This window comes from Arachis ipaensis, chromosome B8 (genome assembly GCF_059453495.1).
Source record: "Arachis ipaensis isolate K30076 ecotype BB chromosome B8, ASM5945349v1, whole genome shotgun sequence".
NCBI lineage: Eukaryota > Viridiplantae > Streptophyta > Magnoliopsida > Fabales > Fabaceae > Arachis > Arachis ipaensis.
This window is the reverse complement of record NC_142443.1, coordinates 138,683,085-138,703,331: the sequence shown is the minus strand read 5'-3', so window position 1 is coordinate 138,703,331 and position 20,247 is coordinate 138,683,085. Positions and strand designations below refer to the sequence as shown.

General features: G+C 33.9%; 2 protein-coding genes and 1 pseudogene across 2 annotated transcripts; 1 reads left to right on the top strand and 2 right to left on the bottom strand.

Moving 5' to 3' along the window:
- Positions 1 to 2,854: 2,854 nt before the first annotated feature.
- LOC107611733 (amino acid permease 4-like) lies at positions 2,855 to 16,749 on the bottom strand. The gene is made up of 6 exons (XM_088496825.1): positions 16,653 to 16,749; positions 16,336 to 16,569; positions 13,606 to 13,699; positions 12,370 to 12,584; positions 5,635 to 5,768; positions 2,855 to 3,585 (listed from the first exon to the last, which is right to left on the bottom strand). Exons 1-6 carry the CDS (start codon positions 16,747 to 16,749, stop codon positions 2,950 to 2,952), a joined length of 1,410 nt encoding a protein of 469 aa, XP_088352951.1. The 3' UTR covers positions 2,855 to 2,949.
- Positions 7,329 to 8,534, top strand: LOC148550041 (uncharacterized; annotated as a pseudogene).
- Positions 16,750 to 18,829: 2,080 nt separating the features above from the next.
- Positions 18,830 to 20,247, bottom strand: LOC107611732 (uncharacterized). Its single transcript, XM_088495912.1, has 2 exons — positions 19,534 to 20,247; positions 18,830 to 19,219 (listed from the first exon to the last, which is right to left on the bottom strand). Exons 1-2 carry the CDS (start codon positions 20,245 to 20,247, stop codon positions 18,830 to 18,832), a joined length of 1,104 nt encoding a protein of 367 aa, XP_088352038.1.

The following is a 20,247-nucleotide window of genomic DNA, read 5'->3' as shown; positions in this document are numbered from 1 at the left end:
CTCATTGCTTTTGGTTTTCCAATCATCACTGTTAATTTGATTATGAATTGTGTACGTGTATCATCTCTTTCTATTATCTAAAATGGGAATAAATTGGATAGTTTTGCTCCTAGAAGGGGGCTTAGACAAGGTGATCCAATGTCTCCTTTCTTATTTGTGCTTTGTATGGAAAGACTTGCTTGTTATATATCTCATAAGGTGGTCGAGGGTGTGTGGAAACCAGTTTGTCACTAGGGGTAGCCCAAAATTTTCTCATTTGATATTTGCAGATGATCTCTTACTTTTCTGTCAGACTATAAAGAGTCAAATCCAAATGGTCATGCATTCTCTTAACATTTTTTACAAGGTATTTGGCATGAAAGTAAATCTTAAAAAGTCTAAAACTTTTTGTTCTAAAAATGTGACTACTCGTAAAAGAGATATTTTTACTAGTGTTTCTTCAATACGTTTTACTTTGGACTTAGGAAGATATATTGGAGTTAACATTAATCATTCTCGTACCAGTAGGGCTTCTTTTCATTCGGTGATTGAAAAGGTGAGGGAAAGATTAGCTAATTGAAAAGGAAGGCTTCTAAATAAAGCAGGGAAATTTTGCCGGATCAATTATGTTGCAGCATCCATTCCTGTCTATCATATGCAGGTATCTTTTTTTCCAAATTGGGTTTGCGATAAATTGTCTTCTATGATGAGACAGTTCCTTTGGAATGGTCAAGTTGATGGCAGAGGTCTTTCTCTTGTTAGTTGAAGGACCGTGTTCACTCCAAAAAAATTTGGTGGCTTGGGTGTTAGAGATCCTGCGTGTGTTAATATATCTTTACTTGGTAAATTGGTTTGGCAATTTTTTCATTGTCAGGATAAGTCTTGGGTTGCTCTATTGAGGGAGAAGTATCTGAAAAATGAAAGAGTTTTAGATGGTCCGGTCCCTTGCAACACTTCTCATGTTTGGAAGAGTATCTCAAAGTCTTTTGTTACTCTTAAGGATACCTTCTCTTGGTGCATTGGGTCACTTGATCAATCTTTTTGGTGTGACAATTGGAGTATTAAGGGCCGAATTGTTCAAGATGTCCCTTTTGTACATATATCTGACTCTGATTTAACTATTAGAGACGTTTGAAAAGATGGTCAATGAAATCTCCATGATGTTTTCTCTAACATTCCAAAAGATGTCAAACAGTGTTTGAATGCTGGAGAGAGTTCGGGTTGGTCGTGGGGTGTAGCATCTTCTAGACTTTACTCAGTTAGGAGTGGATACAGTTGGCTAGTCAAAAGAAAGTTTGACTGGAATGAGCGTGATAATTGGTTGTGGGTATGGCGACTGCATATTCCTGAGAAGTACAAGTTCTTGATTTAGCTCAATCTTTATAATGCTATTCCTACGGCAGAGTTTCGTTTGGGTCGTGGCTTAGCTTTATCTAGCACTTGTCATCAGTGTCAGAATGGTTCTGAATCCATTCTTCATTGTCTTCGGGAGTGTCCTAGTGCCAAGGAGGTTTGGAACCTTTTAGACCTGTATTCAGATAACTCAGATTTACATGATTGGCTCTACAGAGGTGCAAAGAGTGGAGATGTTTTCTTTTCTTTTCGACCATTTGGTGGATTTGGAGAAGCAGGAATCATGACTTATTTAATACAGATGACTTCTGGAGTGCTAGTAAAGTGGTGAGTTTGATTCGTAGTTCAGTAAGAGAGTTCCACACTATTTTTGCTATGCATCAATCTTTGTCTCCTCCTTCGCTTTGTTTGCATTGGGTTCCACCTCCAGTTCATTCTGTTAAATTGAATTATGATGCTAGTTGTTTTGCTTCTTTTGGCTATGCTGGATTTAGTTGTATCATTCGCAATTCTGATGGATGTTGGTTGAAAGGTTGCACTGAGAAAGTCAAAGTGTGCAGTATTCTTTTTGCTGAATTGTAAGCGATTTGGAGAGGTTTACTTCTAGTTTGGAAAAGTAGATTTCGTAAGGTTATTTGTGAAACATACTGTTTAGAAGCTCTTTTCTTGGTAAACCAAAGAATGCTTGGTAAGGATATCTCGGAATGGGATTTGGCAAAGCATATACAGGAGGTTATGAATTGGAATTAGAGAGTCTCTATTCTTTTAATTCAGAGAAATGTAAATAGTGTTTCAGATTATATGGCTAAAGCAGCTGCTTCTGGCGCGGACATTCACTCGAATTGGAGTCAACCATGGAGTGAGCTTCAACATCTAATAGATTTAGATATGAACCTAGCCATTTAATTTGTTTTTGTTTCTATTTTTTTTTTCTTTCTTTTCTGTTTAGTCACAAAAAAAAAACTATATTTAGACTTAGTTTGGTAAAACTTTTACTTTTTAAAAGTAGCTTATAAAAGCTAGCTTTTTAAAAAGTTTAGCATTTATATTTGATAAATCAAATTAAAAATGACTTTTAATAAATACAAGTAGCAACAATTAAGTTTGGTAAAATAGTTTTTAAAATTTAAAAATATTATAAAAGACATAAATTTAAGCGTTAAATTTAAAAATTAGTTAATATACGAGGTTATATTAGACTTTTAAATTTTAAAAAGTACAAGCCAACTTTCAAAAGTTATACCTTAGTTGCTTTCAAAAGTATCACAATTGCAAGTACAAGCACATAGTATTTTTGATTTACCAAATACAAAATGAAGAGTTTGTGCTTTTAAAAAACACAAACAGCTTTTTAAAAAATTTTACTAAACCAAGCCTTAGTCGTTTTAAAAAAAAAAATGAAAGTAAGATCAACAAGTTGTCTAACACAAAATATTATACAAAGGAAGAAGATTTAATTTAATGTAAGTCCTAATATTGTATTATTTAATTATTTCAATAACATTTACAATTTTACATAGAGTGTGATAATAATAACAAAATCACTGAATGTGTGATGAATAATTAAACAAGTAATACAAAAACCAAGGCTATATATATCGCGCTTTAATTTGAGTACTATAATTGTGAGCTGAATGCCTTGAATTTTGAAAGGTCAAGCAAGACACCAACCACTGATCCAACAAGAGCAGCAAGTGTTACTAAGAGACAAAACATACTCAAACATTGTAAACCAATCCATTTCTCACTCCATTTTTGGATTTTCATTTGTTTGATGTACATCTCCACAGGGAAATAAACTGTTAAGGGCCAAAATCCTAATGCTCCAATCACTCCCATTATGTCATTAAAGAATGGAACCAACATTGATATAAAAGTTGTTACCACAACAAAAAATGATCTCCAAACTAGTCTCAATTTGTTTAGTTTGAAAGAGGGTAAAAATGGTATTTCCACCTTGTGTTTAATTTCAAGACTTGGCCATCTCTTAGATGCATGTTCTTCAACAAATGCAAAGAGGGGTTGGGAATAAACTTGGTATGCTCCCACAAGGTGAATGACTAGTGCTAAATTTGCAATGTCAATAAGCCAAATTGGATTATCAAATGCTGTAAGTAAATTTCCTGGTGCTGAGTTTCCAAATGCACCATAACCTATGCATCCACATAAGACATAGAATGTTGTTGTTGTTGCAATGCTTATCCTTGTAGCAAACATCATTGTTTTTAGTTCAAAAGGAGACTTTATGGTATCCTGTTTAGTCAGAGAAATATCATTATTGTATACTAATCAATTTATATAATAATAGCCAAAAGATATATTAAAATTTGTATTATTAATTTCGTTAGATCCCTCGAAATTATTGTTTAAAAAAATTAGTATAATTAGATATTTTTTAAATATTTTTTTATTCGATTTTTAGAGGAGAAAGAAAATAAAAAATAAGTAATTTTTTGAATTTTTCGAACAATTAGTATATAAAAATAGATATTTAAATTAATTAAATAATAACAAATTTTTAAAAAGATTGATTAAAAACTAAATTTTAAAGAATAGGTAGTATTTTTTTTAGAAAAATACTAATTTTATTTTCAAGTTGGGTTTTTAAAAAGTCCAGCGGATAAGGGTTTAAAAAGTCAACAGAAACAATAAATTTAGATAAAAAATAATAGTTCGATAAGACAATAAAATCAATATTTAATTTTGTTGTATATAACTATATATTAGATTTTCATTTGTTACCATTTATTTCTAACGCTTAAATTGATAAGTAGAGACACAAGAGATATCTAAAACTATTGCTCTTTTTTTTTTTTTTCTTGAGGTAAGAAAAATACTTCAACCAGGGACGGATCCAGAAAGTTTAGTATGGAGGGGCCGAATTTTAGATAATTTTTTTTTCATTTCATAAAAATAATTAACATATAGTTATTAGAGTTAGTTTTTTAAAAAAATTATCAATATATATATATATATATATATAAATTTTTTCACAATTTTATTTTTAATACGATAGTTACATAAAAAAATATAACAATATTAATAGTACATTATAAAATTATAAAGTACTAATAATTTATAGCGTGTTTAGTTGAAAATGATCACATATCTTATTAATTAAAATTAATTCTTTCAAAAAATTTTAAAAAATTAAAAATAAATGATAAATTATTAATTATTTGAAAGACACAATACCTTTATAGAATACAAGATATAAGATGTTTATATAAAAGTTTTTTTTTCAACAACGTAAATTTAGAAGAAAAATAAGTATTTTCTATAAAAAAAGAATATCTAAAGTACATAATATGATTACCAAAATATAACTACATAAGTTATTATTAATATAATAATATAAATTTTAAATATGTTAATATAAAATAAATAAATAATTTTTTTAAAAATAAATATAGAGATTATTATATAAAAACTAATTTGAAAGTTACAAAGACTTGAGGGTATGATATTAAATTAGTTAAGTGAAAAATATTAGTGAATTAAACAATTAAGACATAATTTTTTTTTTTTACCAAAGATAGGAGACTCGAACCCGCAACATCTTAATTGAGTATGGAGAGACTATGTCATTTGAGTTATTACTCATTGACAATTAAGACATAAATTTATCACATAATAAAAAATAATACATATAAAAATTCTAAATTATATAATATTTTTTATTTTTTAAATACATATCTCATATATAAATATAATTTCTAAAAATTTTGGGGGGCCGAGGCCACTACTCGCCCCCTTTAGGTCCGTCCCTGACTTCAACCATGTTTAACACAAAAATTAGTCATTAATTAATTATTATGTACAAATATATATTTAGTATTCATAAAAAAATTGATTATGCTGTAAAATAAAGTTTTGGCTATTCTGTTATGATAAATTTTATTATTGTTCTATTATGTCAGGTTTGATTATTTTAATAATTAAATATTTTATTAAAAATTATAAAATAATATATATAAATATATACAAATATATAGTAAATAATTAAAAATATTTTTGAAAATTCATAAATATTCCCTCTCGTTTCGAACATTCTTCCGAAATTATCCTTATTTTTGTAAACAAACACCACCTTAATATAATTTAGATGTAATTTCACGTAAATACATTAAATTTTAAGTTTATGAATTAGTAAAAAAAGACTTTTATTTGTCAATGAGTAATAGTTCAAATGGCATAGTCTCTCCATACTCAATTAAGAAGTTGTGCATTCGAGTCTCCTATCTTTGGTTTAAAAAAAAAAAAAAAAACCTTTATTTGATTAAGAAATTAAAAATGATGTACCTGAATTTCAATGAGAATAAAAGAATATGAATATGCAAAGGCAATGTTTCCAAGAGCTAGAAATATCCCCCACACTTTATCAATCGGTAATTCTCCTTTAGCTCCTGCTAGGGTACCCATTACAGTACCATTTTCTGTTTCAAGAACCAACCATAAAAAAAATATTAGCCAATAATATAATTTTACTATACTCCGCTACATCTCAAAATGATAAGCCCTTTTTTTTATGCTATATTATTCATAAACTATATAAAAATTCCAATTTATGATTCCTGAAATTGAAAAAAAAAATAAAAATAAAATATTAATTTAATTTTTAAAATAATATATTTTTAATCTTTACTCATCAACCAACCATTAATATTTTACTAATATATCATGTTTAGCAATATATTAGTATATCACATGAATGAAACTTTTCTGAATCAAACCGTATTTTTTTTTTAAACACAAATTTCAGTTTAATTTATGTTTAAATAAAATTTTAGATATCATTGAGAGAGATAGAATGAGAGACAGCGAGCGAGCAAGGGTAGGAAACACTTGGGGGTAGAAGGTTAGGTCAGGTTAAAGATCCTCGTGTTTGGAACCGAGAAGAGTATCGACGTTTAGAGCACGATTCATACTCAATATTTGTGGATAATCTTCCAGAAGACATTTCTAAGAGGGAGCTGTTCGAACTGTTCAATTGGACTGGTCACATAAACGACATATACTTATCAAGAAAACAAAAACATGGTGGCTTATACATTTTTGCGTTCATACGGTATACCACGAAAGGAGGAGCCTTGAAAGCTATAGCAGACATGAATCGTCTGCGGTTGAGAGGGAAGGTAGTATTCGTGGGGGAAGCTAAATATCGGAGAACGTCTACTGTGAAGGAAAGGAACAGTGTGCAACCACGAGGCCAGCAACCACCAGAAGAAGAAGAGAAGCAGAAAGATTCAGCGGCCGCTGCTACAATCCTAACTAAGGAGAAAACAATCAAAGAGCCGCACAAGAATGGGTGGACAAAAAAGGTGGAAGTGGGGGTGGCGACAGAAAACTTGGTCTGGTTGCAAAGAAGCCTAGTTGGGGGAACGACGAAAGCCATTGACTTTAGATCTTTAAAGGAATCGGTTGCGAAGAACTTTCCTCAAGTAATTCAAGTGCGAGAAATGGGAGCGTATAAAGCTCTGTTGACCTTCGACAGTTTGCTGAATGCGGAGGAGGCTTATACATTCAAAATGAATAGTCTGCTACAGTTGTTTCATAGGGTATGGAGATGGGATGAGTCGGAAAAGAGTGAAACTCGAAGAGTTTGGTTGGAATGTTTCGGGGTGCCGTTGCATGCGTGGTCCATGGATACTTTTAGTATAATAGGAAGCCTATGGGGTGAGGTGGTTGGATGCGATGAAGGAACGGAATCGTGCCAGTCCTTTAGTGTTGGCCGAATCCAAATTGACACGTGTGTGTTAGATGTGATCAATGAATGGGTCCATATCACGATTGACACCAGTGGCTTTGACGTGTTGGTAAAAGAAGTGGGACGTGAAATTTTTGGGATGAATTGTCAGGCAGGAATTATGGAAGGTGAAGCAGTCAGATGCGAGCAACAGAAGAACATATGTGCAAGGGATTGTGATGTCACAGTTAGGTGGCCGGAAAATTCAATAAAATCGACGAAGTATACAGATCAAGCTGCAGAAGTAATAATGGAGGGACTGCGTGAGAAGGTTGAAGATAAGGACAACGTGGTAATTTCAGAAATGATTTTAAACGAATGGAGTTATGAACATTTAAGTTCTGATCAAATGAAATTAGTACCGTTTGATCCTCATAACTCTGGCATTCATGGTTCAGCTGATTTAGTGGGATATGAAGGAAGTACTAAAGGGGATTCAGAAGCTACGGTTTCCTGGAACTATTGCTGCAATGCTATTGGGCTAGCTAAGGAATATACAAGGCCTGCTACCAAAAAAACCAACCATGGACCCACCAAAGAAATAAACACCAGCACTCCTTTGTTGGGCCACGAACTAAACTCTAATGTAATGATACAAGCTGGAGACACGGGAAATGCTATTGGGCCGGGTTGCATGGGAACGGGTCAGCCTGGGGCAGTCTGGCAGTGTGGAAAGGCGTTACTCCATGCAACAACCACGCGCGAGGTGCATCCGATTGTGGGAGGCATGGTCATGGGACTCAGGCAACGACCACGATCTGGAGTTGGAGGCTGCGAGGGGTCGACGGGAAGGGGAGGTCCGGTGTAGCGGAGAGAAGCCGGGACGGAAGGCGGCGGTAATGGTTCATTGGCGAGACCGAGGATCCCCGTAGAAGCCGAACCATGCGAATCTGCTGGGGACTCCGAAGTGGCTACTGATGATAGGCGAAGAAAGGTCGGGAGCAGAGGAGATCTGATAATGGAGGGAGGATGCAGTAAACTACAAGTGTTTGGGATGTCTGAACGGGCCCGAGAGTCCAAGGATAGAGATGACGGACAGAATAATGGACACTGTAATGATGTGTCTTATGAGAACAGTGACGAAGATCAACGTAATGGCTGTAAAGCACCTGAAATTGAAGTGACTTGCCACCAAATTTTACCAGAGATTCAGGAACGAAATGAACTTAGTGATGATAAGGATAGTGAGGAGGACAGAACGCTTGCGGAGGATAATGAAGTTAGTGATAATGAGAGTTCAAGATTGAAGGAGCAGCTGATAGAGAACAAAAGGGTTTGGGAATTGGCAAAAGAGTCAGGAGCCAAATTATATGATGAAGAAGAGGATATTATGGCAGGACTTCAACAACAGAATGAAGAAATTGCTCGGAAAAAAAGGCTGGCAAAACAGAAGGCAAAAGCTAGACGAAGCAGACCCAAAATACAAAAAAAGGTGTGCAGTATTTATTTAAAATGATTATTAGTTCTTGGAATGTTAGGGGGTTGAGGGGTGACGGGAAGCTGAGAATGGTGAAGGACCTGAAGAATAAATATAGATTAAACATGCTAGGTTTGGTAGAGACTAAAAGACCGTCGGTAACTAGATTTGATATTTCAAGAATATGGGGGGATAGTTGTGTTGGTTGGGAATATGTTGAGGCTACTGGGGCGTCTGGCGGGTTGTTGCTATTATGGGATGAGGGTTTTTTTTATGTTAGAAATTGCTATAAAAGTGAGAGATGGTTGTGTGTTGAAGGAATTCTGCCGCAGAATAATTTTAATTGTGCTTTTATATTGGTTTATGGTGCACACGCTAGAGATGAGAAGCTTGTTGTGTGGGAGGAGCTGAGTTACATAGTTGGTCTATGCCAGGTTCCCTGTTGTTTCATAGGAGACTTTAATGAGATTTTACATGTTGAAGAAAGGAGAGGTACCGATAGCTTATCCTTGTCGGCAGAGGATTTCAAGAACTGGGTACAAGACATGGGTTTAGTGGATTTGCCGATTACCGACCGTAAGTTCACCTGGTTCAGAGGACGTTCTTGTAGCCGTATTGACAGAGCCCTGGTGAGTTTGGAGTGGTTAGAAAAGCTCCCGGAGACTCGGTTACGAGGTGGTCCAAGGGGACTGTCAGACCATTGTCCTCTTATAGTGGAAGATAAGAGGTTGAGAGATGGCCCTAGACCGTTCAGAAGCCTTGACTCGTGGTTTACACATGAAGGGTTCTTAAGAATGGTAAAAGAGGAATGGAGAGGGCTACAACAGATGCAATTCACAGATAAGCTGAAGGCTTTGGCAGGTCCTTTGAGAAGATGGCATAAAGACACCTTTGGAGACATGAACAAACAAAATTTTGAAGCTGGAGGAAGAGATTAAGAAGATTGATGATATGGTGAGCGAAGGGGCCTATGATGAAACGGTGGAGGCAAGAAGGAAAGCGCTTGTGACATGCTGTTCGAAGTGGTATGTTAGAAAAGAACTACATTGGAAGCAGATGTCGCGCTCAAGACATGTCAGGGACATAGATAAAAACACAAGATACTTCCACAACATAGCTTCGGCGAGAAGGAGAAACAATAGGGTTGATGCATTGGTTATTAATGGAAGATTGATAAGGAATCAAGCTAGAATCAAGATTGCAATTAGGGACTTCTACAAGGACTTGTATCACCAGGAGAAGTCGCCGTTGGTGGGGTTTAGAGACAGTTTGGTGGAGAAGATTAGTGAGGCTGATGCTTTGGCTTTGGAGATACAACCGACATCTGAGGAGGTTAGAGAAGCAGTGTGGGATTGTGAATCATCAAAGGCTCCTGGTTGTGATGGCTATAACATGAATTTCATAAAGAAGTGTTAGGATGAAATTGGCTCTGAGTTCACGGGAGCGGTGTTGGGCTTTTTCCAGTCCTCCAGTTTACCGGCGGATACTAATCTCACTTGGGTTGCATTGGCTCTTAAGTTTACTGGAGCAAAGGAAATCAAAGACCTTAGGCCTATCAGTATGGTTGGATGTGTATACAAAGTCATTTCTAAGATGCTGGTTAGGAGAATGCGAACAATAATGCCACGGCTTGTAGGTGAGACACAGAGTGCTTTTGTTAAGGGCCAGAAAATCCATGACGGGGCTCTTATTGCTTGCGAAACTGTTCAGTGGCTTAAAATGAGAAAAAAGAAAGCAGTGATAATAAAGCTAGACTTCCAGAAAGCATATGATAGAGTCAAGTGGAGCTTCGTGGATCTTGTTCTACAGAAAATGGGGTTTGGAAGAAGGTGGAGGGGGTGGGTTATGGAGTGCGTCAGTACCTGCTCTATGTCAGTCTTGATAAACGGTTCGCCCTCTAAGCCGTTTAAGATGGAAAGGGGTCTACGACAAGGTGACCCGCTGTCTCCGTTTCTGTTTGTCCTTGTCGTTGATGTGTTACATAGGATGCTTGGGGAGGCGGTTAGAAACGGACGCATATCTCCACTACTGATAGGTAGAGATCAGGTTGAGCTGTCGCACCTTCAGTTTGCAGATGACACCATTCTGTTCTGTCCTCCGGAAGAAGAGACAGTTAAGAACTACAGGAGAATTCTTCGCTGTTTTGAACTGATGTCGGGGTTAAGCATCAACTTTGATAAATCTAGTTTGATTCCTATTAACTGTGATGCTCAGTGGGTACAACGTATGTGCTACGTCCTGGGGTGTAAGGAAGCCTCCCTTCCAGTAAAATACTTGGGGATCTCGCTAGGAGCTAATCCAAGGTTGGTGAAGACTTGGAAGCCAATTGTTGACAAAGTGGAGGAAAAACTCAGCATTTGGAAAGCCAAAGTTCTTAATAAGGCCGGTAAGTTGGTGCTCATTAAATCTGTACTAAATAGCCTCCCTGTATATTATTTGAGCCTGTATAAGATGCCAAAGGCTGTTGCGGAGAAGCTTATTTCCTTACAGAGAAGATTTCTATGGAGTAAGGAGGATGGTAGGAATGGTATGGCTCTGGTCAAGTGGGAGGTGGTGCAGGCGCCTAAAAAGCTTGGTGGATTGGGTGTGGGGGATGCCATGCTGCGAAACACAGCCCTTCTCTTTAAGTGGTGGTGGCGCTTTTCAAAGGAGGATTGTCCGCTATGGAAGAAAGTGGTTTGTGCTTGTAATAACCTGGACCCAAGTGTGCTGTTGTCCTCCCAGGTTTTACCTACCAAGGGGGGCCCTTGGAAGGATATCTGCCAGATACAGTTCAAGAATCAGCAAGTGAGACAAAAGATGATTACTGGGTTGGCTATGGAGGTGGGTGATGGAAGAGGGACTCGATTCTGGGAGGATGTTTGGTTGCGTGGTGGTGCTCTGAAAGATCAGTTCTCGAGACTTTTCTCGGTCTCAAACCAAAGAGGATCTGTTATAGGGGATTGCGGGTTCTGGGATGGGGCTGAGTGGATATGGAACTTCCAATGGAGGCGAGAGCTATTCCAATGGGAGTTGGATCTAGTAAACCAGCTGCATGATATATTAAGGCTGGTCAAATTGGATTATGGCAGTGAGGATAGAGTTGTATGGAAATTTGATAAACAAGGGGTCTTTTCTACTAACTCTTTTCTGCAGGTACTACAGGAGGACATCATGCCAGAGGATATAACAAGCTACAACTTTACAAAGACAATCTGGAAAGGTTTAGTTCCCCCAAGAGTTGAACTATTTGTCTGGTTCGTGTTGACTGGTAGGATCAATACGAAGGAGAGGCTGAGCCGGTTGGGAGTTATCCGCCACGAAGATGTTGCATGTGTGTTTTGTAACAAGAGTATTGAATATGGTCACCACTTGTTCCTTGGTTGTGATTTCTCTTGGCAGGTTTGGTGTGCGTGGTTATCATTTGTTGGGAGGCTATGGTCTTGCCCGGGGACGTTGAAGGAACATTTCATAAGTTGGACTGAGATATCAGCTAGCAAGGAGGACCGCAAGAGGTGGTTGATGGGTTTCTGTGCGATTACATGGAACATCTGGCTAGAAAGGAATCGAAGAATTTTTCAGAACAAAGGAAAAGGAGTTGATGAGATCATTCATATGTCTTTCATGAACTATAAGGAGTGGTTAGGTGTGGATCCTTTTTGTTGTTAATGGCAATGCCGAAGATGACAAGGGGATAAGCATTAGTGTTGTTAGGAGTTGCCTATATTGCTTTATGATGCTCTTTGGTTCTTTCTGTTATTTCGCTCCACTTGTTGTGTTGAGCTTCTCTCTTTCAAAAAAAAATTTATGTTTAAATATAATTTCGATTTAATTATAATATAAGTATGTGAAAAAATAGAGAAAAAAACTTGATGTAGGAAAAGACATATATAACCTGCAATTTTGATAATTCCAAGGATGAGACCAATTATGGAATATGTGAAGGACATGGCTGCAGCAAGTATTGAGAGCCATGAAATATTATGAAAATCAGGAAGTTGAGAAAAACCAAGTTGGATTATTCCAAACCCCATTAAATAAGGGTTGCCATAAATAACACATGGGTCTTTTCCTTCAGATGAGTATATGCAATGAATCTTTGTTATTGCCCTGCCAAATAAACCATGTTAAATTTCATTTAAAAAATAATGCAATAGGATAAAGTGTTGTAACTAATCCTATCAATTTCTTGATATTGAAGTAATTTTAGTAACATGATGACTATATATACAGTTGAAATTATTTTAAAACTAAGCTTACAATTTGTCTTAAGAGTAAAAAGCTTGACTTAATTAGTCCTCTCAAATCTCATATGTAACTCAATTTGGTGCGTCAAATTTTAATTGACTTATATTATATGATGGTCAAATTAATTCTGTGACTTAGTTTGGCTTCTTGATTTTAAATGACCCAAAAATCCAAAATAGTTATTAAAATCTGACTTTGTGATCCAAATTCGATCTTCAAAATTTGATGATATGTAATTCAATTTGACATTTTAATCCCTCATGTAATATGTTACACCATCACGAAATTTATGGAATGACAACGAAAAGTTCAAATTAAATTATATTGTCAAATTTGGATGACCAAATTAAACTGTGGAGTTAAATTTTTGTTTTGATAGGTTATTATGCTAATTAATAATTAAGAGACTGAATTGAATCACTCGAAAAATTTGAGAGACCAAATTAATTAATTCTTATTCCAATTATTTATTTCTCTAGTATTATCCAAGAGTTAAAATCAGTGAGAACTTGTGTTATTTAGTATTTATTAATTGTTGTAACAATTAATAAATATTAAATAATACAAGTTTTAGTCACCAAAAAAAATAATACAAGTTTTGACTTTTTTTTTCTCTTAGCATTATTAATATTTTTTATTGTAAATATGTAATAACAACCTATATTCGATGAAATGTTAGCTTAAGAAAGTTTTACAAATTAAATAGAAATTAAACTCATTTTTCAAATTAAAATTAAATCTAGTGAACTATGACTAATTAATTTGAGTTGACATAGTAAGAGGCAATATATAGTCGTAGCAGTCAATTTAAATTATTCCAAATCAAAATATTCAAATAATATCAACTCAAAGATAAAAAGTTAGAGTTAATAAGTGAACTCACATCATGCTAAGAGAGGCCCCAATTGTATATCCTATTGTAGTTCCATAAAGATTTGCATATTGTATTATTCCACAAAAATAAACATTTTTTCCTCCTGCAATGGTATGGCATATGCAACATTTATGTGACTGTAAAAGGAGTGACTTTAGAGTTTTAAAATTATTCACTCAATAGAATCTAAAGAGATGAAAAATATTTTTCACATAATCCACTCAAAACATATATAAATAATTTTGTCACCCAATAATCAACCCACAAAATAATAGTAATAGATGCTCAAAGGTTAAGGAGATAAAAAGAGAAATCTAAAAGAAACAAGAATGTTATTTAGAAAAAAAAATTGATTCCCAATCTTTTTCAATTAAAATTCACTTCAATCTATTTATTCTGATCTTATTTTAAAGATGCGTCCAATCAAAATAGTTGCAACATAGCTGACTTATCATATCATATTGTAAAATTTCACGTATCAATATCAATATATTAATAATGAGATAGTTTAAGGTTGTCAAACAAGATCAATATAAAATTCACTTAAGATGAATTTTTGTTGAGTTTATATTTTAGCTGTTTTTCTTAATAAAGTTTCGGATATTTTTATTTTTTAAAGTTTTAGATATTTTTTCTCTTATATTAATATTAATTGTATATTGGATTAGTTTAGATTCACTTTTGAAAAAAATATTTATTTATTTTATTTTTTTTGAAAAATTTTTTTAATAGACAAATTATTTCACACTTGGATAAATTTTTTAAAAAAAATTTTTAAGTGTTAAAAACATCTTTTACTTATATTTTTTTTAAAAACAAGGTATTGCTAGCTTTTAGAAAAAGTAAATAATTTATTTTTTTAAATAAAGGTACTTTTTTTAAAAGATGTATTCAAATAAGTTTTAAATTAAATAAAAGTATTTTATTAAAAAAAAATATTTTTTTTACTAAAAAAAGCCAATCCAAAACTAATGGGTTTTTTATTTATATAAATTAAATAATTATATTATTTGCCAATTTCCATTGTTTCCAATTTTTTTACCGAAATCCATTTTCAACTGTAAGTTTTCAGGTACTGAGATAGAGACTAAGAGACTGAGATTTAGTATCGTGTTTGTTAGTTTAGAGACTGGTACTAAAATTTCTGTCTCTGTCTCTAAAATTTCAGTATTTCAGTACCTCCAAAAAGTAGGGACACAAGGGACTGAAATTTTTAGAGATGGAGACAGAAACTTTAATAACATTTTATACCTAAAATACTTTCATTTCAATTAATTAATTCCAATTTTACCCTTTGTGCAAATTAAATTAGAATTTCATTCTTGTTTCAATTCCTGTCTCCCATTTTGCACCAAATAGAATACTGAGATTTATTTCAATTCTTGTTTCTTAGTCTCTATCTCTCAGTCTCAGTTTTTCCGTCTCTGTCTCTACACCAAACGCTACCTAAACGAATTAATTTTGCACGTATTTCGTTTACACTGTAAACGAAATATAGTAGATATCATGACACGCGTATATTTTATTTACAGTGTAAACGAAATACGTGTAAAATACACTATAAACGAAATACGAGTACTTGTAATTATAAACAATTTAATTTTTATAGGTATAAAAATATAATTTTTAAAATGATAAAATTGTATTAAAAATATAATTTTGACCAATTTAAAAAATAAAATTCGATATACATTTGTTAATTTATATCTTATCTATATTTTAAAATTTAAACTAATAATTTTCTCACGTTGTTATTCTAAACGTTTCAATTAGCATGGGAGATAAACGGTTTTAATGAGCGGTTTTAACTCAAGTCACGTAATTTAAAACTGCCCATTCAAACACGTAATTTAAATTTGTCCATTTAAATCGTAGCGATAAAATCATAATTTAAAATGGCCATCACATTATTTTCTAAAAACCATCTTATTTAAATTAGTACTCAAAAAAATAAAAACATAAAAAATTTTAAAATTTTGATTATATAATTTAAATTTAAAAATTTTAATACAATTTGAAGGATATAATTTGAACATTTTAAATAATAAAGAGTACATGAAAAATCTTATAAAATTTGTTTTATTAAATGGCCAGGTTTAAATTATGTCACTTCAATTAAAATCGCTCATTAGTTGAAACGTTCCCATTTGTAGAATAACAACTTAAAAAAGTTATTAGTTTAAATTTTAAAACATAGATGAGATATAAATTAATTAAGGTAGATCTAAAAGTAACAAACATATATCGAATTTTATTTTATAATCGGTTAAAATTGTATTTTAATACCGTTTTATTATTTTAAAAATGATATTTTTATACCTATAAAAATTAAATTTTTTTTATAACTATAGGTACTCGTATTTCGTTTACACGTATTTCGTTTACACTGTAAACGAGATATACATATCTCATGATATCTACTCTATTTCGTTTATACTGTAAACCAAATGCACTATATTTCGCTTAAAGTGTAAAACGAAATACGTGCAAAATTAATTCGATTACACTATAAACGAAATATGCTTAAAAAAAATTCCAAAAAAACACTGAAAATGATGGAAATTTGTAAATAATATAATTATTTAATTTATATAAATAAAAAATCCCCAATCTAACACATTATCTATACAATGTTTAGCTTTCAAGAATTTTTTTTATTATTAAATTACTTAACATAATACGTAACATTTACTTTTCAAATTTATTTTTGACATAAAAATTTTTCACATAAATATTTACCAAGAATGTTGCCAATGGCTTCCATGTAAGTGTAGCTCCTCTTGCCAGTAATAGGGTCTCCAGCACGATAACAATTTGCAAGAAAATATGAAGTATACAAAGTGACGAGACTAAAGAAGATCATAATAATAGGGCCAGCAATCCAGCCTAATTGTGCTATTGACCATGCTAATGATAAAACTCCAGATCCAATCACTGCTGTTATTATATGAGAACTTGTTGTCCATACAGTTCCTGCATAACAACATTCACATAATGGGGTGTGTGTATATATACAGAAAAATTGGAACATGGATTGATGGAATATGGATGTGTACCGGTTCGTTGTGGACGGCCGTCGTCGTCGCAGAGTTCTTTAGAGATGCCAAGGGTAGTGGAAGAAGTGTTTTTCAAGGATTCTACTTTTTCGATCATTGTTGGATGATGGTGTATAATTGACAAGAATATAAATTTCAAGTCTTTTGTATTGTTTTTGAGAAGACAATTCGGAACTTGTGCTGCACTCTTTACTTTGTCTGAAATATATTAGTATTTGTTAGGTGTTTAGACTTTTATAAAATAAAAATTTTTGATAACTTACAAATATTGAGAAAACAAGTTCACATATTTATTCATCGCTTTTGTTATTTAGCAACTATTATTGTTTAACAAATCCGCAAAGAATCTTGAATAATTATATAGCTAAATTCTACAAAAATCACAAAGTATAATAGCACGAACAATAATATAGTTGCGTACCAATTGCAGAGTTCTTGTTTCTTCCCAATTATTATTTGATGATATTTGTGTGGTTATAGAAATGCAGTAACAGATTGAAATGGCAATAAATTGTAGTTTGGACCCAAAGGTTGTGTTTGGAACAATTCAATACTCTTTAGGAATATATATGAATCCCTTTTAATTGATGAAGATTTCAGTCAGTGAAGGACGTCTTCAATCTTAGAGAAAGAAAGAAAAACAAACAGTTTTAAAGGAACATTAAGCGTTATTTGAAAAAATATGGTGATAATCTTTTGACCAAAGTAACACTTTGTTGTAATTTTATTTTTTTTCAGTGTAATTTTTTGTATTTAACTTGCTAGCTTTCCCTTGCTTTTAGGCTTACAGTAGTGGACTTGCTGATTTTACTCCCTTTCCCTTCTTTGTTCCGTTGAGCAGAATAAATTAGTGAAAATAAGTTTATCAACTTAGCTATATTTTTGGTTGGCCAAGTCAAGCATCTTAAAACTGTTTTTTTCTTTTTATAGTAAATTTTATGGTAGATAATGCAAGTTAAAACTGAATTATTAGGGTTTTATTTTTTTTCGATAATTGATAAGAGAGTATCTATTTCGATGAAAACTCAAATAACTACAAATGATATTATATGGTTTATTATATGGTTTAAAAAAAATCGATTTATTTTATACAAATGATTTATTTAAAAAAATCGGTTTGAGTAGATCAAATAACTACCTTTAAAATAATTTCAATTTTTTCTGCGTGTTATTCCTAAATTCCTAACAGATGAATTTGGTACGTTCTTCTTCTTCATTCTTATTGATCAATTTTTCTTTAAATTTATCTGAAAGTTTATTTATTTAATTTTTGTCAAATATATGTATACAAATTGTTTGAAAAAGTAAAATTTAGTATTCTGAAAAAGAAACAAAATTCACGTTTTTTTTATAGGAATGGCATAAATGGTATCATATGTCATTTTTTTTTTGTCTCTGTTTCTATCTTCTTGATGAGTTTTGTTTTGTTTTTCATAACTTACATTTTCAATTGCTTTCAAATTAAGCTGTAAACAGATTTTAAATTAAGCTATAAAATATGTTCAATTACAAATTTACCGTTAAATTAAATTTTATGGTAATCAATCAATTAACTTTTATTTTACTAATAAACTATTTTCATGTAAATTATTGTTGATTTTTCAATATTATTCTATAAATAAATTATTTCTTTAAGATAATAAGACGATAATTTACTTGTCTAGAAATTATGATTTCACTGTCATGCACGTTTTTGTGTTTTTACTTACCAACTAGAATTTATTTTTTAATGAAACTAGAATTTATTTTCAATAAAACAAAATTATCTAATCAAAATATTAATTTGGTCTCCTTAAATAATTGAACATAATATTTTCGTCCCTGACCTTTTTTTTTTCGCGGACATTTTCGTTCTCAAGGAATGGAAAATACATTCAAGTCCCTCATCCCCGAAAAACGTGGACATTTCAATCCTTCCGTCGAATTCAGGCGTTTGGACGGGACGGAAAAGTCTGACCTGGCAGAGGTGGCGCTGACTTGGCCGTTACGGAGGCCACGTGGCAGGGAGCATTTCAAAACAGGACATATAAGTCCCTGGAGACAAAAACGACGCCGTTTTTGTAACCTCTCCCAATCTTTCAAATTTCTCTGCCCTTTTCTTCTTCCTTCTTCCTTTTTCCCTTCCATTCTTCTCCCTCGGTCCCTGCCTCCATCACCGCCGCACTGCCGCGCCTCCGTCAGCCACCATCAACGCCGGCAACCTCCCCCTTCTTCTCTTTTGACAACCACTTGTTGATGTCCAAATACTTGATCTGTTGACAACCACTTGCAAGGCTTATCAATCCATAGTTGGTAATATTTGTGCACCCTTGCAATCCCAGTTTTTTCATATTATGACAGCTTTTGGAGAGAGCTTCTAATATACCATCCGTAACGAATCTGCAACCGGCGAGATGCAATACCCGTAAGTCGCTACAACCTTTAGCGACAGCAGATAGTCCCTTGTCAGTCAGCTTTCTACAATAGGATACATCCAATGACTGCAACAAGGAAAGACCTTCGCCAATGGCTTTCATTCCAACATCTGAAATTCCTGTGTACATTAAACCAAACAAAAACATTCCATGTCAATCTTATTGAAAGTTTTACTCCCCATCAAAAGAAAAGCAACATCCCAAAGGTGGTAGATAACCTTAAATCATCACTCAATTTGACTATCATGACAACAGCACTCAAAATTGTTCATTTTCAAATTGCATAATAGAAACAACATCAGAACTCAGAAGCACAATCATTCCAAGTGATGAGTTCAAAACTACTTCATATAACCAGTTTCAAAAGCAAAAATCAAGAAAAAGCAACAGCAGTAAACAAATCCAGCATCTTAGGGGGGGGGGGAACTGAAATTTAAAGCTCAATATTTGAAAAAAGAAAACATGAAGAAAAAATTGGCGATGACGTCGAGGTCAGGATCGGTGACGCCGGGATAGAACGACCGCAAAACGGATTGGGCAAGGTCCAATTCGAGCAAGCGCGTGAACCTATCAGGAATTATGCGAAGCATGTGTGGACCTGCACGCGCCGCAAGCTTCTTCCTTTCGGTGCTCTGCAATCGGAGCCACCTCTTACACACCAACCCGAAGATCTCCTTGTCCTTCTCGCTCTCCAGCTTCGCCAGGATCAAACGAAGCTCGTCGTCAGTGAGAGTGTCATTTATGCAGAGGTTCGAGGATCCCGATCCGGCACCGTTCAATGTTGTTGGTGCAGAGGAAAACTCTAACCCCTCGAGATTTGAGACTAATTTTTGCAGAGAGGCGGCGGCGCAGCAGCAGTGGGTCGCCGAGAAGGTTGTCGCGAATGAACGGTGGGTGGAAGGAGGGTGAGAAGAGAGAGAGACTAATGGGAGTAAGGGAGTGAGAAAGGGAAGAAGACGCGAAAAGAGAGGAAGGAGGAGGTCGCCGGTGTTGATGGTGGCTGACGGAGGCGCCGCTGTGCGACGGTGATGGAGGCAGGGGCCAAGGAAGAGGAATGGAAGGGAAAAAGGACGAAGGAAGAAGAAAAGGCAGAGAAATTCGAAACAGGATTGGGGGAGGTTACAAAAATGGCGTCGTTTTCGTTTCCAGGGACTTATATGTCCTGTTACGAAATGCTCCAT